Here is a 21,949-nt window from a genome sequence, read left to right as displayed (position 1 = left end):
AGGGATAAATATTGACCAGGACACCAGGGAAAACACCCCTGCTCTTCTTCAAAATAGTCCACCTGAGAACACAAACAGAGCCTTGGTCTAACCTCTCATCCGAAAGACAGCACCTGATAGTGCAGTGCTCCCTCAGTACTGGCACTAGAGTCTCAGCTGAGATTTTGTGCTCAAGTCTCTGGAGTGAACCCAAAACCTTCTGACTCAGAGATGAGTGTGCTGCCAACTGCGCCACGGCTGACACTGTCATGTTGCATTGAAACACTTTGTGCGGGCTCCCCTTTATGGGCTCAGCAGATAACTGAGTAATGCTGATCAGGCAGGTCCCAGGTCCGATCGGCAATCTGTGCCGAGACGGCCCATTTTAGCCAAGGCACCAGTAGGGGGCACTTCAACTGGCATTACCAAGGCTAGACAGAGGGACAGAGTAGCCCGAGTTCAGACCCGTGATAATTATCCAGTGACTGCTGCGCGTATGTCAGTGTGGGTTGAGGGCAGGATCGTGCTTGGATGTGATACCCTCCAAAGTCAAATAGCCCGCCGACACAATCTACGCTTGGATACAGTACCGGAGAGAGGAACCGTGCTCCGGAATGATTCAGGCAAAGAAGGGGAAAGAACAATTAGACGGCAAAATGCTTTGCAATCACTCCCTGAATCTCCCGCCTAGGGTTTTCCAGCTGATAAAATCTCTCAAGTTTTACCAGTGTCACCTCATTTGATTTTTAAAATCCTTCATTTATCAGGCACCTCTGTTGAACCTTGAAAACGTTGATGTTCGTTTGTGTTGAAGGTGTGATTGGTAGGGTCGCCAACTCTGGCCGGCTGTATTCCTGGAGGTCCCATCACATGGCCTCCTCCCTCCAACTGCCCCGCCCTCCACACTCCCCTCATTGGTCGCCCATCACATCCCACGGCCAACTGGAAAGCGAACAGACTCTTCATTGCCCGATTGGATGATTCTTGACTGTCAGTCAAACAGTCTTTTCTTTCCCATCTCCAACATTTTTATAACTAATTAACAACAGCATTGAAATAATTTTTTTTAATGCCCCTATGATTTTTCTCCTGATTTTGCTCCCAGCTGTGTCCTGGAGATTAATCTTCAATTCCTGGAGACTCCAGGTCAATCCTGGAGGTTTGGCAACCCTATTGATTGGGGATTGTTAGGCCTGGGTATCCCCTTCACTCCTTTCTCTCCCTTCATCTCGCTCTCTCTCTCTCTCCTGCTCTCCCTCCCGCTCTCCATCCCTCTTTCCCATTTGAAACAGGATCCTAACATATAATCCCTGCGTATGGAAATAGCACAACAACATTCCTAAATAAAGACAGTGAAAGTCTGAACTCTACTCTTTTGCATCAGCAAATTTTTTTTTAAGGTTTCCTCATATCCTTCATCAGAGTTCACAGGCGCCCTCTGCTGCTTCCCACCAGCGGCCTCTCCATCATTCACAGACCAGGCTTGCTTTGTGCAATTCATGCAACAAGACTGCTTGTGCCGAGGCTTTTATGCTTGATCCCTTATGCATCGCATCAGCCGGTTAGGTCCAACCAACCGGTCTGATCACTAACATTAACTGATGACTTCGATTAATGTAATGGGGCCTGCAATGAAGCTTTCAGTATAAGTGTCAGCCTTGGCTCAGTGGGTAGCACTCTTACCCCCTCAGTCAGAAGGTTATGAGTTCAAACTCCTCTCCAGAGACTCTTGAGCACCTTATCTGGGCTGATAGTCCAATGCTGTGCTTTTTCTCAGATGATATGTTAAGCTGAGGCCCTACCTGATTTCTCAGGTGGACATAAAAGATCCCATGGCACTATTTGAAGAAGAGCAGGGGAGTTCTCCTGGGTGTCTTGTCCAATATTTATCCCTCAACCAACATCACAAACAGATTATCTGATCATTTATTTCACTGCTGTTTGTGGGACCTTCACAGGAGCGTCATCAGAAGGAGGCCATTTGGTCCATCGTGCCTGTTCTGGCTCTTTGAAAGCTATTCAAATGGTCCCTTTCCCCATAAGCCCTGCAATTTTTTCCCTTCGGCATAATTCTTAAAAAACAGTGGGGTAGTTGCATTGGTTATATTACTGGAGTAATAATCCACAAGCCTGGATTAATAATCCAGAGAATGTGAGTTCAAATCCCACCATATCAGTTTGAGAGAGAGAGAGAGAGAGAGAGAGAGAGCATAAGAAGGAAAGAAAGAACTTGCATTTCTATAGTGTCTTTCACAACCTCAGGACGTCCCAAAGCGCTTTACAGCCAATGAGTACTTTTGAAATGTAGGAAACGCTGCAGTAAATTTGCACACAGCAAGCTCCCATAAATAGCAATGTGATCATGACCAGATAATTTTTTTTAAAAAGTGATATTGGTAGAGGGATAAATATTGGCCAGGGCACCGGGGAGAATTCCCCTGCTTGTCTTCAAAATAGTGCCGTGGGATCTCTTACATCCACCCGAGAGGGCAGACAGGTTTAACGGCTGATCCAAAAGACAGCACCTCCAACAGTGCAGTACTCCCTCAGTACTACATTGGAGTGTCAGCCTATATTATGTGCTCAAGTCTCTGGAGTGGGACTTGAACCCAGAGGTAAGTAGTCCTACCCACTGAGCTACAGCTAACAACTCAGAATTTGAATTCAGTTTAAGAAATCTGGAAATAAAAAGCTGGCATCAGTAAACGTGACCATGAAGCTGCAGGGTTGTCATAAAAACCCAACTGGTTCACTAATGTCCTTTAGGGAAGGAAACCTGCCGTCCTTATCCAGTCTGGCTTATATATGACTCTAGTCCCACATCAACATCACTGACTCTTAACTGCCCTCTGACATGACCTAGCTCTCCCCTCAGTTGTATCAAAGTGGCACCACCCTCTCCAAAGCAACTAGAGATGGGTAATCTGGACCAGCCACATAAATACTGTGGTTACAAGAGCAGGACTGCGGCGAGAGACTCACCTCCTGACTCCCCAAAGCCTTTCCAACATCTACAAGGCACAAGTCAGGAGTGTGATGGAATACTCTCCACTTGCCTGGATGAGTGCAGCTCCAACAATACTCAAGAAGCTCGACACCATCCAGGACAAAGCAGCCCGCTTGATTGGCACCCCATCCACCACCCTAAACATTCACTCCCTTCACCACCGGTGCACCGTGGCTGCAGTGTGTACCATCCACAGGATGCACTGCAGCAACTCGCCAAGGCTTCTTCGACAGCACCTCCCAAACTCACGACCTCTGCCACCTAGAAGGACAAGGGCAGCAGGCACATGGGAACAACACCACCTGCACGTTCCCCTCCAAGTCACACACCATCCCGACTTGGAAATATATCGCCGTTCCTTCATTGTCGCTGGGTCAAAATCCTGGAACTCCCTACGTAACAGCACTGTGGGAGAACCTTCACCACACGGACTGCAGCGGCTCACCGCCACCTTCTCAAGGGCCAATTAGGGATGGGCAATAAATGCCGGCCTCGCCAGCGACGCCCACATCCCATGAACGAAAAATAAATAAATGCCTGCCTTGCCAGTGACACCCACATCATGAGAATGAATTAAAAAATAGCTCTTCCACAAACCTATTGATTTGGACCGTATCACAATTGACATGAACCAACTAGTTCTCTCTTCAATGTACCGTTTATATTATATTTATACGCCAATAAAAGTCAACTTTAACCCATCGTTCAATAGCAGAATCACTTCCACCTGCATTAAGTCTTGTCCAACAGTAAGAACTTTTAAACCATGGAATGAGAAAAGACGATTCAGCCCATGATACCTGTTCCTTTCACACATTATGTGCAGTCTACACTGTCGTGGGATTCACTCCACTCCTTTAATCTCTCGAGGGAAAGTTCGATGTAAATGCTCCCTCACGCACAAAGGTTATCAAAAATATTTGTCTATTTCCGCCATTCGAACCATGCCAGCTATGCTGAAGACAAAATTCTCCCTCCCCCCACCACTATTCACCAGTAGTTTCCACCCATCAGCTGCCATAACTTCCTACTGCCAATGAAGTACTTTTGAAGTGTAGTCACTGTTGTACTGTAGGAAACACAGCAGCCCATTGGCAAGATCCCACAACAGCAATGCAATAATGACCAGCTCATTTATGTTAGTTATGGGGTATATATTGGCTGGGAGGACTCCTTTGCTCTTCTTCGAATAATGTCACTGGATCCTTTACGCCCACTTGAGAGGGCAGACGGGGCCTCGGCTTAACTTCTCACCCGAAAGATGGGACCTCCCGACAGTGCAGCACTCCCTCACGACTGGCACTGGAGTGTCAGCCTGGATTATGTGCTCAAGTCTCTGGAGTGGGGCTTAAACCCACAACCCTCTGACTCAGAGGAGAGAGTTGTACCCACTGAGCCATGGCTGATACCTTGTAAACTCCTGAGGCCAATTGCTCGTAAATTTTAGGCTCTGGGTCGGCAGAGCCCCATAACTTTCTTTATTTTTTTTAATATAAAAGAAAAGCATCTGTAATAAAGTGTGACACCTGCAGTGTGATAAAGGTGCACTGGATATGTAAAGAGTATGTCTAGCAAAATTTTGCTAAAGGAATTCGTCACGACATTATTTAAAATGCTGCTACACCCAGCGACCAGAAGAATAGTTAGCCTCAAAGCAGTAATTCCCATGGCGATATCAGTAACGTAAAGACAGGCAAGATGGCACTGGATGGAGTTTGGAGGCTAGAGTTGAAAGGAGGATTAGAACTGTCCACGTTATAGACATTTGCCCACCTGAACCAGTGAGAGTGTTTCACAGCCGAAAATAAACTCTTCTCCTTCCACCCAACCAAAGAATTGTGATGCAAATTATTTTAACTGACAACCCTAAATCTGTTTCTTAAGACTAGTTATGACATTACACTCGCATTCCTCATATCAACCCTTTTCAATCACATCAATCCAATAATGATTTCTGAAATTTGGGTGCTTCAGATCTCGAGAGATGCTGGCAATAATCCAAAAAAATATATATTTCATTTTTAATTAAAATTGAAATTGAACAAGCCCCTCCAAAAAAACATCATAACTCCATGAACACCCGTGTGATTAAATATTGGGTGGGTACACAAAAATTGGACACGTTTTCTAGATTAAGTTGGACACATTTTCTAAATTAAGATATTAAAGTTTCCCTGCCTGTGTTTTTGACAGGGGAGGTGCATGGCAAGAGGAGAGTATAGACAAGGATAAAATATCTTTGTTTTACACAGCTGGTAGGCTCCCTGCTCCGTGCTGAGTTAGCTTATCTCAGTTAGGGGTGTTACAATTGGCCTCTCTACTCACAGGCTATGAAGGGGGAAGAATCAGGCACAGGATTCCTGCAATTATGAGCACCATCCGGAGGCACCCCCGCTGGATAGTGTGTCGACATCAAGTGTGGACAGTGTCGCCTTGGCAGCAACACCACGCTCGATGAAAGGGTCCGTCACCATTTACCACCTGGGCTCTCGCAGAAAGAACCACCTCTTGGGCAACACACAGATGACTGTTGAAACACATGGCACTACTTCCCAGCACAAGTCGCCACCTTAAGGAGGAGGGAAATCCAGGGAGTGTGGACATGAGACATTAAGAAAAGGGAGAATCTCGGGGGGAAAAAAAATTGATGTGGTAGTTTTTTTTTAAAAAAGATTGAACGATAAAGAACTTGCATTTATCAGCCATGTCTCAGTGCCTCTGAGTCAGAAGGTTGTGGGTTTGAGCCCCACTCCAGAGACTTGAGCACAAAATCAAGACTGACACTGCTGGGGCAGTAGTGAGGGAGTGCTGCACAGTCGGATGTGCAGTCCTTCGGATGAGACGTTAAACCGAGGCCCCGTCTGCCCTCTCAGGTGGATGTAGAAGATCCCATGGCACTATTTCAAAGAAGAGCAGGGGTGTTCTCCCCAGTGTCCTGGGCAATATTCATCCCTCAACCAACATCGCTAAAAGGCAGATTAACTGCTCATTATCACACTGCTGTTTGTGGGATCTTGCTGTGCGCAAATTGCTGCAGCATTTCCTACATTACAGCAGTGACTACTCTTCAAAAGTATTTCATCGGCTGTAAAGCGCTTTGGGTCGTCCGGAGGTTGTGACAGGCGCTATACAACTGCAAGTTCTTTCTTTTTATATTGTACCTTTAACAATTTGAGGACTTCACAAAACACTCACAACCAGTGAATTACTTGTGATGTGCAGTCACTGTAGTTATGTAGGCAGACATGGCAGCCACAAACTTCAAGTGAGATTGTTTAAATGTTGGCTAGGACAATGGGAGAACTCCGTGCACTTCTTTGAACAGTGCCAAAGAAAGAAAGGACAAATGAATGAACAAAATTAAATTTATATGGCATCTTTTACAACGCCTCAATAAGAATATAAGAACTAGGAACAGGAGTAGGCCATACAGCCTCTCGAGCCTGCTCTGCCATTCAATCAGATCATGGCTGATCTTCGACCTCAATCCACTTTCCCGCCCAATCCCCATATCCCTTGATTCCCTTAGAGTCCAAAAGTCCATCGATCTCAGCCTTGAACATACTCAACGACTGAGCATCCACAGCCCTCCCGGGTAGAGAATTCCAAAGATTCTCTGAGTGAAGAAATTCCTCCTCATCTCAGTCTTAAATGGCCGACCCCTTATCCTGAGACTATGCCCCCTAGTTCTAGACTCTCCAGCCAAGGGAAACAGCCTCTCAGCATTTACCCTGTCAAGCCCGCTCAGAATTTTATGCATTTCAATGAGATCACCTCTCATTCTTCTAAACTCCAGAGAATATAGGCCCATTTTACTCAATCTACTCAAAACTCTTTAAAGGAAACAGTGATTCATTGGTTGTAAAGTGCAGTCACTGTGGTCATGTAGGTCAATTTTGCTCAGAGCAAGGCCCCACAAACAGCACATCAATGACCAAATCAATCTATTTTTGGCAGCATTAGGGAGGAATGTTGGCCAGGATTATCATCTTCAAATAACGCCATGGGATCTTTTACATCCACTTGTACAGGCTCAACGAAATTACGTCACTTCAGACAATGCAGCATTGAAGTGTCAGCCTGGATAATCTGATCAAGTGGAATGGGACTTGAACTCACAATTAACTCAGAGGTAAGAGCACACCCAGCTGAGCCAAGTTGACGCATCTAAAGACTCTGGGCTAGGTGGCCAGTTTCAACAGAGTCTTCACAATCAGGAAGGAAGAAGTAGGAAATTCTGAGTCAGGGAACAAGTGAGCATGAGAGCAGTGACACTCAATAGCCTCATACAGCACAGGAGCCTTTGCTGAAAACATTCCATGTCAACCCTCCAATCCCTCAGCTGGTAAAGGCAGTGCATAGCTTAGCCATACCTGGTCCATGCTGGTGGCTGATCTCAGCCTAAAATGACAGGTCAATTGACCTTCGCACCCTTAATTAGCGAGGGACAAATCAGTCAGGATTTTAAATTACTGATCGTTAAGCAGTGACCCCCCCCTCCTTGAAACTGTGTGCGGATGTCGGGTGAGGAGGTCTCAGGCTCAATTATGATCTCCTCCATAGTAAAACAGTCCACCAACACTCACTCTCCAGGTTGGCGGATGAAGAATGGTCATATGGTTGAGGTAGCAGAGGACTGCTAGCAACCTTGGAACTGTATCCCAGCAAGAGTCAGCACCTTCAGGAGAGGAGGAGAGAATACTGGCCACAAAATGAGAAGTACTGTACTGTGTCGGTGCGTTAACAAAGGTTCACCACACACAGACTCTCATTTGCGTGACCAGTGCAAGGCCTCAACCTCCACCGGTATGGGGAACCCTCTTCAAATATCGACACACGCTCAGGGACCACCCCCACCCCACCCCCCAAGTTCTAACTCGCAAAAGACAGTGTGAGCCGCGCAAAGGAAATTAGTGCGATCGCTGAAGGAGTGGACAATCTATGGAAGAGACGGTGGAAGCAGTTAGTATTGATTAATTCAACGCAAATTGGACAGATTTCTTTTAGAAAATAACATTTTGGGATACAGTGCGTAAGTAATTTGAGACATGAGATGTGGTAAGTGTAACATGCTCGGGAGGAAAAAGGTGACTTTGGATCTCTGGTTCCCAAAGCTCTCCACCACTGGGGGGTTTCCTCACCTCATGTCTGGGTCTGTTGTAGACTAATTGATAGAAATTGATTGCTACGATTAGTCAACAATTCCATTATCGTTGTATCATGCGACTATCAGGATGGTAGAAGGCGAACTAGATGGACCTTGGTCTTTTTCTCGTCTAGGAATTCCTATTTTCTTAAAGGGGTTTTCATTAGCGAATGGTAACAGAATGCCCGTAAATCAATAAATAAAGCAAATTATAAATAGCGATGACAGACACACATTCTGGGATTCCCCTCGTGGAATCCCTAGTGTCCGGCGACCCTGGTTTGAAAACCTGACGCCTACATAAAAACAAATTCCTCCCCCATGCCAAGAGCATCAAAAAAAATGTTTTAATTAATTAAAATCCAAAATCCAAATAAATAATTTCAAAGCAAAACATGATTGAGTCTTAAACAGAAGACTAAGATGCTAAATCTTTGGGTTTTTTAAGCTCTACTTGTGAGTCACAAGTGAATTATGCATTTGCGTCAGTTGTGGAATCAAAAATTATCACTGTGTTAAATCACTATCACCACAAAACACCCAGAAGGCTTCCTAAAGGTTCAGTAATTTATTATGTGTTAAAAAAGAGCAGCGATGTAAACTGATGGGAAACAGACATGACACCGTGATGTCTTTACGGGTGGTGTGTTCAGCAAATGGTTTGGAGACAGCTGCAATATTCAGGCTCGATATGTGGTTTGAAAGGAGAAGATAAACGGCAGGAGCCCTCCAGAAGTGAGCAGTTGGGTACTTCCATGTTCTTGGGCGCTTTCTAAGTACTCGAGGTGTTACGACAACAGCAACTTGCATTTATAAAGCTCCTTTAACAGAGTAAAATGTCCCAAAGCGCTTCACAGGAGTGTTATCAAACAAAATTTGACACCGAGCCACGTAAGGAGATATCAGGATAGGTGGCCAAAAACATGGTCAAAGAGGTAGGTTTTAAGGAGTGTCTTAAAGGAGGAGAGAGAAGCAGTGAGGTTTAGGGAGGGAATTCCCGAGATTAGGGCCTAGGCAGCTGAAGGCACAGCTGCCCAATGGCGCAGCGTTTAAAATCGGGGATGCGCAAGAGACCAGAATTGGAGGAGCGCCAAGATCGCGGGAGAGTTGTAGGGCTGGAGGAGGTTACAGAAATAGGGAGGGGGCACGGCCATGGAGGGATTTGAAAACAAGGATGAGAATTTTAAAATCGAGGCGTTGCCGGACCGGGACCCCACGTAGGTCAGCGAGCACAGGGGTGATGGATGAACAAGACTTGATGCACGTTAGGATACGGGCAGCAAAGTTTTGGATGAGCTCAAGTTACTATCTAGTCGGTCATGCTCTGCATTCAAAATAGTCCTGCATGCACAACGCTGTAGTGGAGAACTTGAGCGAAGGTATTCTGTAGCGTGCTACATAGAAGGAGACAGACATACTGCTGCATGCACTCTGATGTTTACTCTCAGGGGCGGCTGGGTGCATGTAAAATGTGCGTGTGGAGGTACTTTTTTGAGAATTCAATTCTAAAAAAAATCAATCTCCTACAAGGTGGAGTAGTGCTATTTTTTGAGAACCAATCAGAGGGAGAGCATCTTAAATTGAAGATACCTCTTTCGATGGCTACCTGTGGTGTGAATTTCAGAAGCTACACTCGTTTGGTTCAGAGCAAGAGTAGGAAGCCAGGCCTCTGCTTTCTTGGTTCCCATTTGGCCAAGTTCAAGAGGTTTATCCTGTACACTGGACTGCGGGTTGTGAATGATTTTAAAGCTGCTCCGATCTCTGGTGTACAGGAATGCTGTGCTATTACTCTGCTATCGGAAGGTTTCTCTAAAGCCTCAACCTCTCATGTGCAACCAGTCACACAAGTATTAATGAGAAGTCTATATCCAAAAATGACCCTTAATTGGAGCCCTAATCCCTGAAGCAGTTTCTGTTCACATCAACAGTCCACTTTAATCAGACACACACAACCCAGCAGGTGCCAACCTATGGTCCATTGGATCGCTTTGCAACTAATCGCCATGTCTCAACGCAAACGAATCGTCTGCCTGCTAATTAGGACCAAAGGTGTGGGAATGGCAGACTCCTGGAGATGTTTTGGCACTCTGGGGTGTGAACGAACACAGAACATGGGATTCCTCATTCACTGGAAACACTGCTGCCATTATCTCCCTCCCAAAATCAGCCAGGTCTATGCTGTCGCTTCAGTCACATTGAGTACACCAGCCTCACTGCCTTTCTATGTGCAGCAACTTTAAATCACGTGTTCACTGGCAGGTTAACGTGGCCCAGGGAATAATTCACACTTTGTCGAAACGTCAGTAAGTTTACATCTGGACTGATCAAACAAAATCAAAAACCCGTAAGCCAAGGCTTCTGTTTCCATCTAGGGCCAACACAATATGTTGTCGGATACAGACAAGCTTTTTGCCTCAAATTAAATAATTCACAGGTCTCTCGGTGAGGTGCAGTGTATGATGTTGCAACAGAGAATTACACAGATGATGCTCTTAAGCCTAGTAACCTCCACGAATGACCTAGAAAATACATTAATAGTTTTGGCCAGGAAGCAAAAGAAAGAATTTGCATTTATATAGCACCTTTCACAGCCTCGGTCTTACGTCTCATCCGAAAGACGGCACCTCCAACAACGCAGCACTCCCTCAGTACTGCACTGGACTATCAGCCTAGATTTTGTGCTCAAGTCTCTGGAGTGGGATTATGAACCTACAACCCTCTGACTCAGAGTCCTACCCACTGAGTCACGGACGAGAACGTGGCACACCAACAGCTCAGGGCTGGTCCTCATTAACTTGGGGGTAAGGATGGTAAGGGGTGAGGTGTTTACAGCATTAGTTGGCATCACTGTGCTAAGCAGTTCTTGTTTATTCTGCAGGGTAGGGGTTAAACCATTAGCAGCACTTGTGCTCACAAGGACTTCCTGTTGATTCAGCAAGATAACGACAGGAAAATCCAAGGGCTTCCCCCCAATGATTCAGCTGAGAGGCACTGCCCGGTACGATATTGAGCCCTACGGACAAGGATGGTCCCGCATTCAATCCCTGGTCGGCACGGAGTTAACTGAAATTAGCCGGGGCAGTGGTGCAAGTGCTAAAGTTGGCTTCGGAAACTGCGATTCAGGACAGGTGAAAAGTAACTTAACCAGGGTTCCGTCTTCCTGAACGTAACCCCTCGCACGTCTGTGGATTTCGACGTGGAAGGGTTTGATGTTGATGCTCAGCAGAAAAGGGGAGAGATTGGAGAACATTTGAGCAGGAGTAGGCCATTCAGCCCCTCGAGCCTGTTCCGCCATTCAATGAGATCATGGCTGATCTGTACCCTAACTCCATCCACCCGACTTGATTCCATAATCGCTCAATACCCTTGGCTAGCAAAAATCTATCGATCGCAGATTTTAAATTATTAATTGAGTTAGCATCTGCTGCTTTTTGTGGGGGGAGAGTTGCACATTTCTACCACCCTTTGCGTGAAGAAGCGTTTCCTAACTTCTCTCCTCAACGGCTTGGCTCTGATTTTAAGGCTATGCCTCCTTGTCCTAGACTCTGCCACCAGCGGAAAACGTTCCTCTCTATTCACCCTATCACTTCCTTTCAAAATCCTAAAAGCCTCAAAGAAAAACAAAACACGAAAGCACCCTCAAACTCAGAAGGAAAAGAAATTCAATACGTGCTTTAGGCACAGAGTCTCTCCCGTCGGGAGGACATCATTAGAAATTGTGCAGCCCGAGAGTTTGTGCCCAAAAAGGATGGAAAATCGTGGGGCACGGAGGCATGATGTCAGGAGAGTCCACTCTCCGTGAGCAAGGCTCCATGCTGGGGGTACGCAATTAGAAAAAGTTAAAGCTCTGTGCCTGTATGCTCTTGTTCTTACAATTACCACTATACAATGCTTGACTGTCAGCCATGGCTCAGTGGTAGTAATCTCACCTTTGAGCTAGAAGATTGTGGGTTCAAGTCCCACTCCAGAGACTTGAGCACATAATCCAGGCTGACACTCCAGTGCAGTACTGAGGGAGTGCTGCACTGTTGGAGGTCCCGTCTTTCATAGGAGACGTCGTTAAACTGAGGCCCCATCTGCCCTCTCAGATGGACATAAAAGATCCCATGACACTATTTCGAAGAAGAGCAGGGGCGTTCTCCCTGGTGTCCTGGCCAATATTTATCCCTCAACTTACATTGCTAAAACAGATTATCTGGTCATTATCTCACTGCTGTTTGTGGGACCTTGCTGTGTGCAAATAGGCTGTCGCGTTTCCTACATTACAACAGTGACTACACTTCAAAAGTGCTTTGGGTCATCATGAAAAGCGTGATATAAATGCAAGTCTTTCTTTCTTTTTCTCTAAATATGACCAACTACTAAGAAAGTAAGTAGGTAAATGCATGCTTCAGATGGAAAGAGAACCACCAATTTCTCAAGCAAACTCACACTAAAATGATACTCTTAACCTGCTCCTTTCACCACTGGCTACAACCCAGCAAACTCTTCAAATGATGCAGCTACTCTATACAAATCAATAATGACTATGCTTCAGAAGTATTGTTTTCTCTATAACCAGATAGCCTGGTTACCATATCAATGCTAGATCAATGAGATAATGGGCAATACTTGTGAGAACCACATACCCCTATATCCTGAGTACCTGGGGTGAAGAGTGACTACCCTGGAAGATTTGCTGATATATGTTGTTCCTCTGTGCTGTACGAGCAATGGTGGTCCACTCAGAAGAGATAAAAATGGCCAACGTCAATATGTAGGTTGGTCTATTTGTGTTAAACTACAAGTACCTGAGGAAAACTTCCAACTTGCCTGCATCTTGGTGTTCTTTTAACCAAGATATTAAGTTCCTAAACTCCTCAAGACAGTGAGGAAAATTTTACTGTATGTAATGCAATTTTGTGCCACTGTCTTTCATTATGTTAGGCTAGGGCTTAATGCCTCACCACACTGTACACAATACCACAAGCAACGAAGGGGTAAAAATGCCTTGGCACACTGCAAATCGCAAAATTACACTTTCTCTCCCCACAGTTTTCTATCCTTTAAAGTTAATGGATGGAAAATCGCAGGCCAGGAGTGCGTCAAACAGAAGCACATTGGAATTTTAACCCCAAACTCCCTTCATAAGTGATGCATCAAGAGGACCCAAGCCACTAATGACATTGCCTTTTCAACTAACACAATTAACATTTGTTGATGTAAAAACACAGGCAACCAAGGCTCACATTCACCAAGCAGTTGCATGGATTTTGTCAGCTAACTCTCATTTAAAGGGGATTTGGATTTACAAAGATGCATCTGTTTCACCAATTCAAGGTGTCACATACATAAAATGGAACACATCTTTCTGTTAAGGCTATGTGCAAGGAGGTACAAGATCATACAGATTTATTCAATTGAAAGGTACCTACAATGGAGCTAATTTTCATCTTCATCTAATGCATCCTTAACCACTTAAATTATCTTGGCTTCTCTCCTATTCCTTTCATCCTGTCGATAACCTGTATCATGGCCCTTGGCCCTTCACCTAAGTTTCCCATTATTATAATTTGGTTGCCTGCTGACTGGACTGAGTAGGACTTCAATTTCAAAAACATTTCAGCCCAATAGTATTCAAAGATCCACATCTTCCCCATGTTGCATTAAAAGCTGATTTACCCGAAATGTCTAACTGACTGTTTCAAAGACCCAAATTCAAGGAAAAAAAGATTCAAATCTGTAAACCAGTCGATGTTGGTGTTCAACGGCACAACAATTCACTTGTTCCTAATGCCAGCGCCTCTTCTTGCAAGGGTCAGTTCATTTAATTCTTCAATCTGAATTGATGCCTAAATTGGAACAGAACATGAAAGGACTGGCTGTAAGCAAAGAGGGGTCCTTTCAAACACTGGTAATCACCGTTCCAAATCTCTTATCAAGCAAAACAAACAGCCAACACAAAGGGTTGAACAAACAAACATGGCTCCGGCCAGTTTAATGAACAATTTATACAGTAAAACCTTGACGAAAGCTTCCCCTTCCCCTTTCCTCCCCCAACCCCACCACCGCCCCCCTCTCCACTCCGCTCCACTCCACTCCCCCAAGACAGTTAATTGAGTCAGAATCTGAATTAACTTCCCGAATGTAAACAGGCCTAAGGCTCATCTCAGAGCCAGTAAACACAAGCTTGATCATGAACAGAATCGTATCCTCTCACACAGGTCAACAATGATGACTTTTATCCCATCATGGACTAGGTTAGTAGTTGCAACTAGAATCCTGTGGTGAACTGACTTAATGGTTTTGACTTAAAACCTGTAATATTTTGCCTGGCGAGATTCTCAAACTCTCAGAATCATACCTCAAAAAGGATGAGTGTCCTTTACTATCTGGAGAAATGTATTGGATCCCTTCCACAGAATGTCTTTGGGAAATGCATAAAACATGCTGCAGAGATAGATGCGCTATAAAGAGTGTGTTTCCAGCAATTTCTCTGTTAAACAGTGAACCATATCTCACTGTAAGAACCGTTCATTCAACTGTCTGCAGTATTTTTGTAGGAGACATAGTAATACATTGGATATAGTGTTATACAGATGGGCTTCTTGTATGTACCTAAAACATCTGTGAAGACTGTCAAACATTTAAGGCCCTGTATCATCCCACTGGTTCACCCGAGTTGATACACGATGTCTGGAACAGTCTAGGCTGTCTCCAAAATTGATAACATCTGCACGACATCCTCCACACTACAAGCGGACAACTACAGCACTGCTACATTCGACAGTTCTCGAGCTGGGCCTGCAGGAAATCGACCTCTGTGCACCAACTCACCCATCATTAAACCAGCACCCTTACCCTGATAGCAGGATCCTGGACCCACATTGTCATGAGGCTACGATTCTGGCATCAAGATTAAGGGAACTGGTTTTAGCACTAACGTAAGGAGCCGCTGCACAAAAAGGAAGAGGGGGGGGGGGGGGGTGAGGGGGAGGGCCCCCAAGAGGATCCAGTGATACATTGACCACATAAAACGTAGGGGCCCCAAACCAAACCGTTGCACAGCTCCCCACCCCACCCCCACCCACCCAAGGCAAACGCCACCCCTGACCACATGGATCGCAAGAACCCCACAATCCAAATGTGCAAGCAGCTCCACACAAAGAGCATAAGGAGATAGGAACAAGAAAGAATCCATCCAATTAAAGTCGCTCACCTCCCGTCTGCTTCAGCGACAATCCTTTGCCCCTCTACTTCCTGGTGAATCGTGAATCTGCCTGTTCATTTCTTCAACCAAGAATTAAGTTGCATTAAGTGGCAGCTTGTTCCATTAATTGTCAACTGTAATGCTGTATTTAGATTACAGAAACACTTCAAAGAGCAGAGGCTGCCGAATCCACTCCCTCCACCACCAGCGCACCATGGCTGCAGTGTGTACTATCTACAGGATGCACTGCAGCAACTCGCCAAGGCTTCTCCAACAGCATCTCGCAAACCCTAGAAGGACAATGGCAGCAAGTGCGTGGGAACACCATCACCTCCAAGTTACCCGTCAAGTCACACACCATCCCAATTTGGACATGTATCGTCGTTCCTTCATCGTCACTGGGTCAAATTGACTGGAACTCTTGACCTAACAGCATTGTGACAGCACCTTCACCACACGGACTGCAGCTGTTCAAGAAGGTGGCTCACCACCACCTTCTCAAAGGCAACTAGGGATGGGTGATAAATGCCTTGCCAGCGACGCCCAAATCCCCAGAATGAACATATAAAAACATCAGGGAATGGATTCCATGGCACCGGTAGCAATAGACAAGCAACCTGCACATCTGCAGTTCTTTCAAACCCACGATTCACATCTTTACTTTCTTGATGCAAGACCTTCCCCAATGACTAAGGAAAGTCCTGATCACTGATGGGAAAAACCTCATCATTGGCATTGTACAGGTGAGCTCGGCCAAAAGGGTGCTGGCCACTACCACCGGAGGTATGATTGACAGTGCTGGTCCCATGTTGCGGTCTCTGGAGTCCCCAAAACAAACATCTCTGTCGGAATCTCTGTCTCCTGGTGAAGACCAACCGCTGATTTTCCGCACAGCACTGCCACCGGCTGCTGTGCTGTGGTGTAAATGTGCCATGTGCAAAGTAGTTACTCATCACGGAGACAACCGCGGTGCTTTTAACAAGGAAACGTCTCAAGTTACTTCACAAACTGGCCTAAGGAGAGCAGTTGCTGAGCCAATAAGTGAGGGATTCGGAGGAGTGACCAAAAGCTTGCTCAGAAAGATGGGGTTTGAGGTTTTTTTGTAAAAGAAAAGGTAGAGAGGCAGAAATGTACCAAATGTGAGGAGGTTATGGACCACTTTATCTTCCTGATCAAGACCATCCTTGCAACTGCCTCTTCCTCCTGCCCACTGTCCCCTATCTTTTCCAAGTCTCCCATTCCCAGAGAGGAACTTCTGGACAGTAGGACTGAGAGAGGCAAGAGTGCTACCACTGAGCCAAGGCAAATACCTAAAAACTGTCCCTAATTTGGAATTAATATTGATGATCTCACTAAAGCCACTGGATGGCTAATGTGGGAAATGGGGTGGGGGAATTATATTGGTGCAGTACAGGGTGCCCCTCCAAGGGTGAGCAGTGTGGATGGATCTAACTGTGCTAATAGAGGCCTGGGAGCAGTCAATGCCAACACTAGATACTCAAAGTAGAAAACTGTTCCATTCCCCATCATTAATATCATTCACCTCCATAAGATTCGCAAAAAAAATAAATTAAGTCACAGAGTTTCCTCAACTCTTAATCATGTCATCTAGCTTTCTGAACTCTCATTTCATATCCTGAGTAGTTGAAAGCTTTTTGACTCACTCAACTCTACTAATCCTTTACAAGATTATGAAGCTTACAATTTATGACAAATCTTTGGACCAATCCTTCTATACTCTCAGCTGGAGAAACACTGCACCAGAGACATTCTTTACTTAAAAATCCTTAAGATGGCCGCACGGTGACACAAAATGTTGGTGAACTCATGTGGAGCAGCACAAGATTTACATCCTCCAAGCTGTTGCGCGCTCCCATGAGGGCAGCAGAATTGGAGAACATGTTGTCCCTGGCCTGCTCTTTTGCACCTCCAAGGCAGCCGTTTTGAGCAGCACTAGGACTTGCGGTAATTCACCCATTCACCTTCATCACACAGATCGTCCATGGGGTGGTGACACTGAGGCGACTGGGGGTGGGGTCGGGAGGAAGAGGATGAGAATAATTAGGAGAATTCAATGCCTCTAGGTTAGAGAGGGGTTAAACCAATCAGGCTCACCCCTCCTGGGCACTACTGGAAGTTGCACATGTGTGGACATTGAGCAAGAACAGAATTGGGCTCGTCTGTGATTTTCCCTGGTTGGTACTTGGTTCACACACGAAGAATGGCCACTTGAGCAAAGCACCAGGGGGAGGCCAGCATGTGTGGAACTACACCTAGCAACAAGTCAAAATCTTCTAAAGCCCTGATTAGACCACACCTGGAATACTGTGTTCAGTTCTGGGCACTGCATCTTAGGAAGGATATATTGGCCTTGGAGGGAGTGCAGCATTAATTTACTAGAATGATACCTGGACTCCAAGGGTTAAATTAGGAGGAGAGATTACACAAACTAGGGCTGTAGTCCCTGGAATTTAGAAGATTAAGGGGTGATTTGATCGAAGTTTTCAAGATATTAAGAAGAATTGATAGGGTAGATAGAGAGGAACTACTTCTGCTGGTTGGGAAGTCTAGGACTAGGGGACATAGCCTAAAAATTTGAGCCTTTCAGGAGCGAAGTTAGGAAACACTTCTACAGAAAAAGTTTGGAACTCTCTTCCGCAAACAGCAGTTGATGCTCGCTCAATCGTTAATTTTAAATCTGAGATTGATAGATTTTTTGTTAACCAAATAAGGGATATGAGGCTAAGATATATGGAGTTAGGGTACAGATCAGCCATGATCTCACTGAATAGCGGAACAAACTCGAGGGGCTAAACGGCCTACTCCTGTTCCTAAAGAAAATTGATCGGGAAAAGGGGAGAATATTGATAGAAAAGGAAGAAGAAAAAAATAAATCTACGAGCTAATTAGGTGTCATTTCATAGGTTAAAGTAACCCACATCTGACCTTTATCAATATTGTTATGACGTACTTCTCCATGACAATTATTTGAGGTACCAAGTCTTTATGTCTTTCTTTTAATTTGTTCTCAGGGGGTACATAATGCCTTCAAGGCTGCAATTATTGTCCATCCCAAGTTGCCCTGATAAAGTGGTGGTGGGCCTTCTCCTTAATCCGCTGCAGGCCTTGTAGTGATGGTGATCTCTGTACCTAGTCTACATTACAACAGTGACTACACTTGAAAAGTACTTCATTATCTGTAAAGCGCTTTGGGATGTCTTGAGGTTGTGAAAGGCGCTATATAAATACAAGTCTTTCTTTCTTTACAAAATAGTAATTTTAATAATTAAAGCAAGTGGGCTGCTATTTTAAAAGTTTCTTCATATTAAAGTGTCAGCCATGGCTCAGTGGCACTCTTGCTTCTGATTCGGAAGGCTGTGGGTTCAAGTGGGTTTAAATTTAAAACAGAAATAGGCAGTTTCCTAGAAGTGAAGGGAATTAGGGGTTACGGAGAGCGGGCAGGAAATTGGACATGAATTTAAATTGAGGTTAGGATCAGATCAGCCATGATCTTATTGAATAGCGGAGCAGGCTTGAGGGACCGATTGGCCTACTCCTGCTCCTATTTCTTATGTTCTTACGTTCTTATTAAGTCCCACTCCCTTGACTTGAGCACATAATCCAGGCTGACACTTCAGTGCAATGCTGAGGAAGTGCTGCACTGTCGGAGGTGCCGTCTTTCAGATGAGACGTTAAACCGAGGCTCCGTCTGCCCTCTCAGCTGGACATAAAAGATCCCATGGTACTATATCAAAGAAGAACAAGGGAATTCTCCCGGTGTCCTGGCCAATATTTACCCCTCAACCAACATCACTAAAACAGATTATCTGGTCATTATCTCATTGCTGTTTGTGGGATCTTGCTGTGCGCTAATTGGCTGCTGCATTTCCTACATTACAACAGTGACTACACTTCAAAAAGTATTTCATTGGCTATAAAGTGGTTTGGGATGTCCGGAGGGCATGAATGTCGCTGTATAAATGCAAAATCTTTGCTTTCTTTCTTTTACAGTGCCCTTTCCTAATAGTGGCAGATTGTTGGAAGAGTGTTACATAGTGTATGTTGAAGTTGTCAAATCCCACCATGGCAGTTTGAGAATTTAAATTTAGTTTAAAAAACCTGATATCAGTAAAAGTGGCCATGAAGCTGTCAGATTGTCGTAAAAACCCAACTGTTTCACTAACGTCCTTCAGGGAAGAAAACCTGCCGTCCCTACCCGGTCTGGCCTATACGTGACACCAGTCCCACATCAGAGTGGTTGACTCTTAACTGCCCTCTGAAGTGGCCTAGCAAACCACCCAGTCATAACTAACTAGGGGATAGGCAATAATTGCCGGCCTTGCCAGCGACGCCCACATCCCGAGAATGAATGAGAAAAAAAGTTTTGACGCCCTGTCAATTTGACTCAGTGTTTGGAAGAATTCTTGTAACCTGTTCTATTGCACTTGTTCGTGTGATTATATGTATCCAACTTTTGAGAAATGTCCTGGTTTGGATTACAGCAGCATGGGGTGATCTAACGGCAGACTGGAGCCAAATGCTAAGAGGGGGAAAAAAAACCCACCAAACCATTAAAAGAAACTCTCTCTACTGCGTGTGCAATTGACAGTCAGAAGACAACTAAATAATTGGACCCCTGCCCGAATCATCCCAAAAAAATTAGATCAAAGAGATCCTTAAATCTTTTCAAATTCAGTTCACATTGTGTAGCTGAAAGAATGGGTCACTAGCTGGTTTATTGCCGGGTGGCTGGGGGGGGGTGGGGGTGGGAACAATAAAAAAAAGATTAGAGCTTTCGACCATACAGAAGAGACATCAGTTTAGCTTAATTGAAGTGGGGAAAAGAGGTGAAGAAAGCAACAATAGAGCGGAATTGCAGAGAAGACATGTTAATACTTGCAAACCATTAGAGAGAGGCAGGATGTACTGACTGAGCGATGGGAAAACCAGCACTCACCAACCCCTCGCATGTGGACACTGCGACCGAGGAGGCACTGTGATTCCTTATAGATCCGTGATAGAAGCAGTTAACGTGGGACGCGGAGACAGGTCTCTCGGTGACACCTTCCACGCCCAGTGTGTGCACCGTGAAACCTTTCGCCAGCAGGTTCGACGGCCTTAAGTCCAGGTGCAATTCTTGCCCAGAAAAGGAAAGTTTGTAGTGCAAGGAATCCAGAGGCGCTGATCTTTCCGCTCTGCTCTTCTGCATCTCGTTCGACATGTAACCTCCACCGGGATCCACTTCAACAGGTGTCACCAGTATATAATCTGAAATCAGAAAGACTTTTACAGTGAATGTCGATATATTTAAATTTCCCCCAACTGTGCAAAATGGCCCAAACTGACTCTAAGCCCTTTTAAAAAAAATGTTATTTTTAATGTGTTATTATGATTGCCACGTGCTGCTGTGTTTCTAAGAGGCTGAATCTGCCAAAAAAAAAAATTACTACTTTTAGGTAGAATTTTTTTTTTTGTGGCGAGATGATTACAGTCTTTAAGAAAAAAAATCACTGATTTAAGTGTCCGGTTGACACAACATACGAGATCCACTAAAACTGCAAGTTGGACAGAATTAAAAAGCTTTTTTTGTAAAGAAAAAAAACAAAATAAAGTAACCCCTTCCTCCCCAGCCTCAACCTGATCACCCCTGCTTATTCCATGTAGCTTGGATTGCTGAAAGTTAAAAATATTTCCAACTCGACCTGTCTTTTTAAATCCCAGCTAGACACTAGAAGAGTTTCACCCCCCCTCAAGTTTCGATAGCAATAAATTCCCAGCTCCGACAGTCAGCCAGAGGCTGCATTGAAAGAGTGAATCCCAGCCTTAGATTGACGTGTGGTATCCTTAAGCTAGTAATAACGAGTCTCTCTGGCTGTGTGTGTCTCTCTCTCTGTCTATGTGTCTGTCTGTTACATACATGAATTACAATCTTCAATTCCCACACTAGCATTCACAAACATAACTGCATTTAAATTGTGCAAGTTATATATATATATATATATTACAAACCATCGTTTATTCCAGTGCTCTCAGGACGGTATGGGGACCTCTGACTTTCAGGAGTCGCGTAACAGAAGTGCAAACTCTGCGAAATGGAGGAAAAAAGCTAGTCAAATATTAAAATAGGTTAAAGTTTAGCACATAAATCTCACTACTGTACATGATCGCACTGTTTACAATCAGGGTGTCTCCTGGAAGAGATTTTAAATATATTAGATATATATATAGCACGTTTAAAGCTTGCATTTAACTCATTTTTTTAAAAAAAGGATTAAATTCATAGCACCTGCCTGCATAACATTCCCAAGCCAGAACGCTGTAAAAAGTTGTACTGCCGTGTTGCTGAACGGTGCAGGTACATTCCATATCGCCAGGAAAAGACCATCCATTTTAGCACTTCTTTCACGCAAAACAAAATGTTTGTTTTAAAAAATGCAGCAGCCTGTTACCTCCTGGAACACGAATGCACGAGTGAGCTTTGCAAACTGGGACTCCGTTGGTTCAACATTTTGGGTCGTGCTGTTTTTGCTTTAAACGGTGTCCCTTTGGATTTGGCGGTGGAGGTGCTTTTTTGCATTGGTTTGTTTTGCGGGCAGGTAGTGCGAGGCTGAGTAAAAGAGAGAGAGAG

General features: G+C 44.7%; 1 protein-coding gene across 1 annotated transcript in view; it reads right to left on the bottom strand.

Annotated features, from left to right (window-relative positions):
- adamts18 (ADAM metallopeptidase with thrombospondin type 1 motif, 18) overlaps positions 1-21,710 on the bottom strand; it is a 162,216-nt gene extending 140,506 nt beyond the window's left edge. Inside the window, exons 1-3 of the mRNA XM_067997525.1 lie at positions 21,612-21,710; positions 21,331-21,406; positions 20,279-20,589 (exon numbers count right to left, since the gene is read on the bottom strand). Of these exons, the coding sequence (XP_067853626.1) occupies positions 20,279-20,589; positions 21,331-21,406; positions 21,612-21,710 (486 nt within the window). The remainder of the gene's footprint in view (positions 1-20,278; positions 20,590-21,330; positions 21,407-21,611) is intronic.
- Between the last annotated feature and the right edge of the window lie 239 nt (positions 21,711-21,949).

Source organism: Heptranchias perlo, chromosome 16 (genome assembly GCF_035084215.1).
Source record: "Heptranchias perlo isolate sHepPer1 chromosome 16, sHepPer1.hap1, whole genome shotgun sequence".
In the NCBI taxonomy this organism is placed as follows: Eukaryota; Metazoa; Chordata; class Chondrichthyes; order Hexanchiformes; family Hexanchidae; genus Heptranchias; species Heptranchias perlo.
This window is presented reverse-complemented; position numbering and strand designations above follow the sequence as displayed.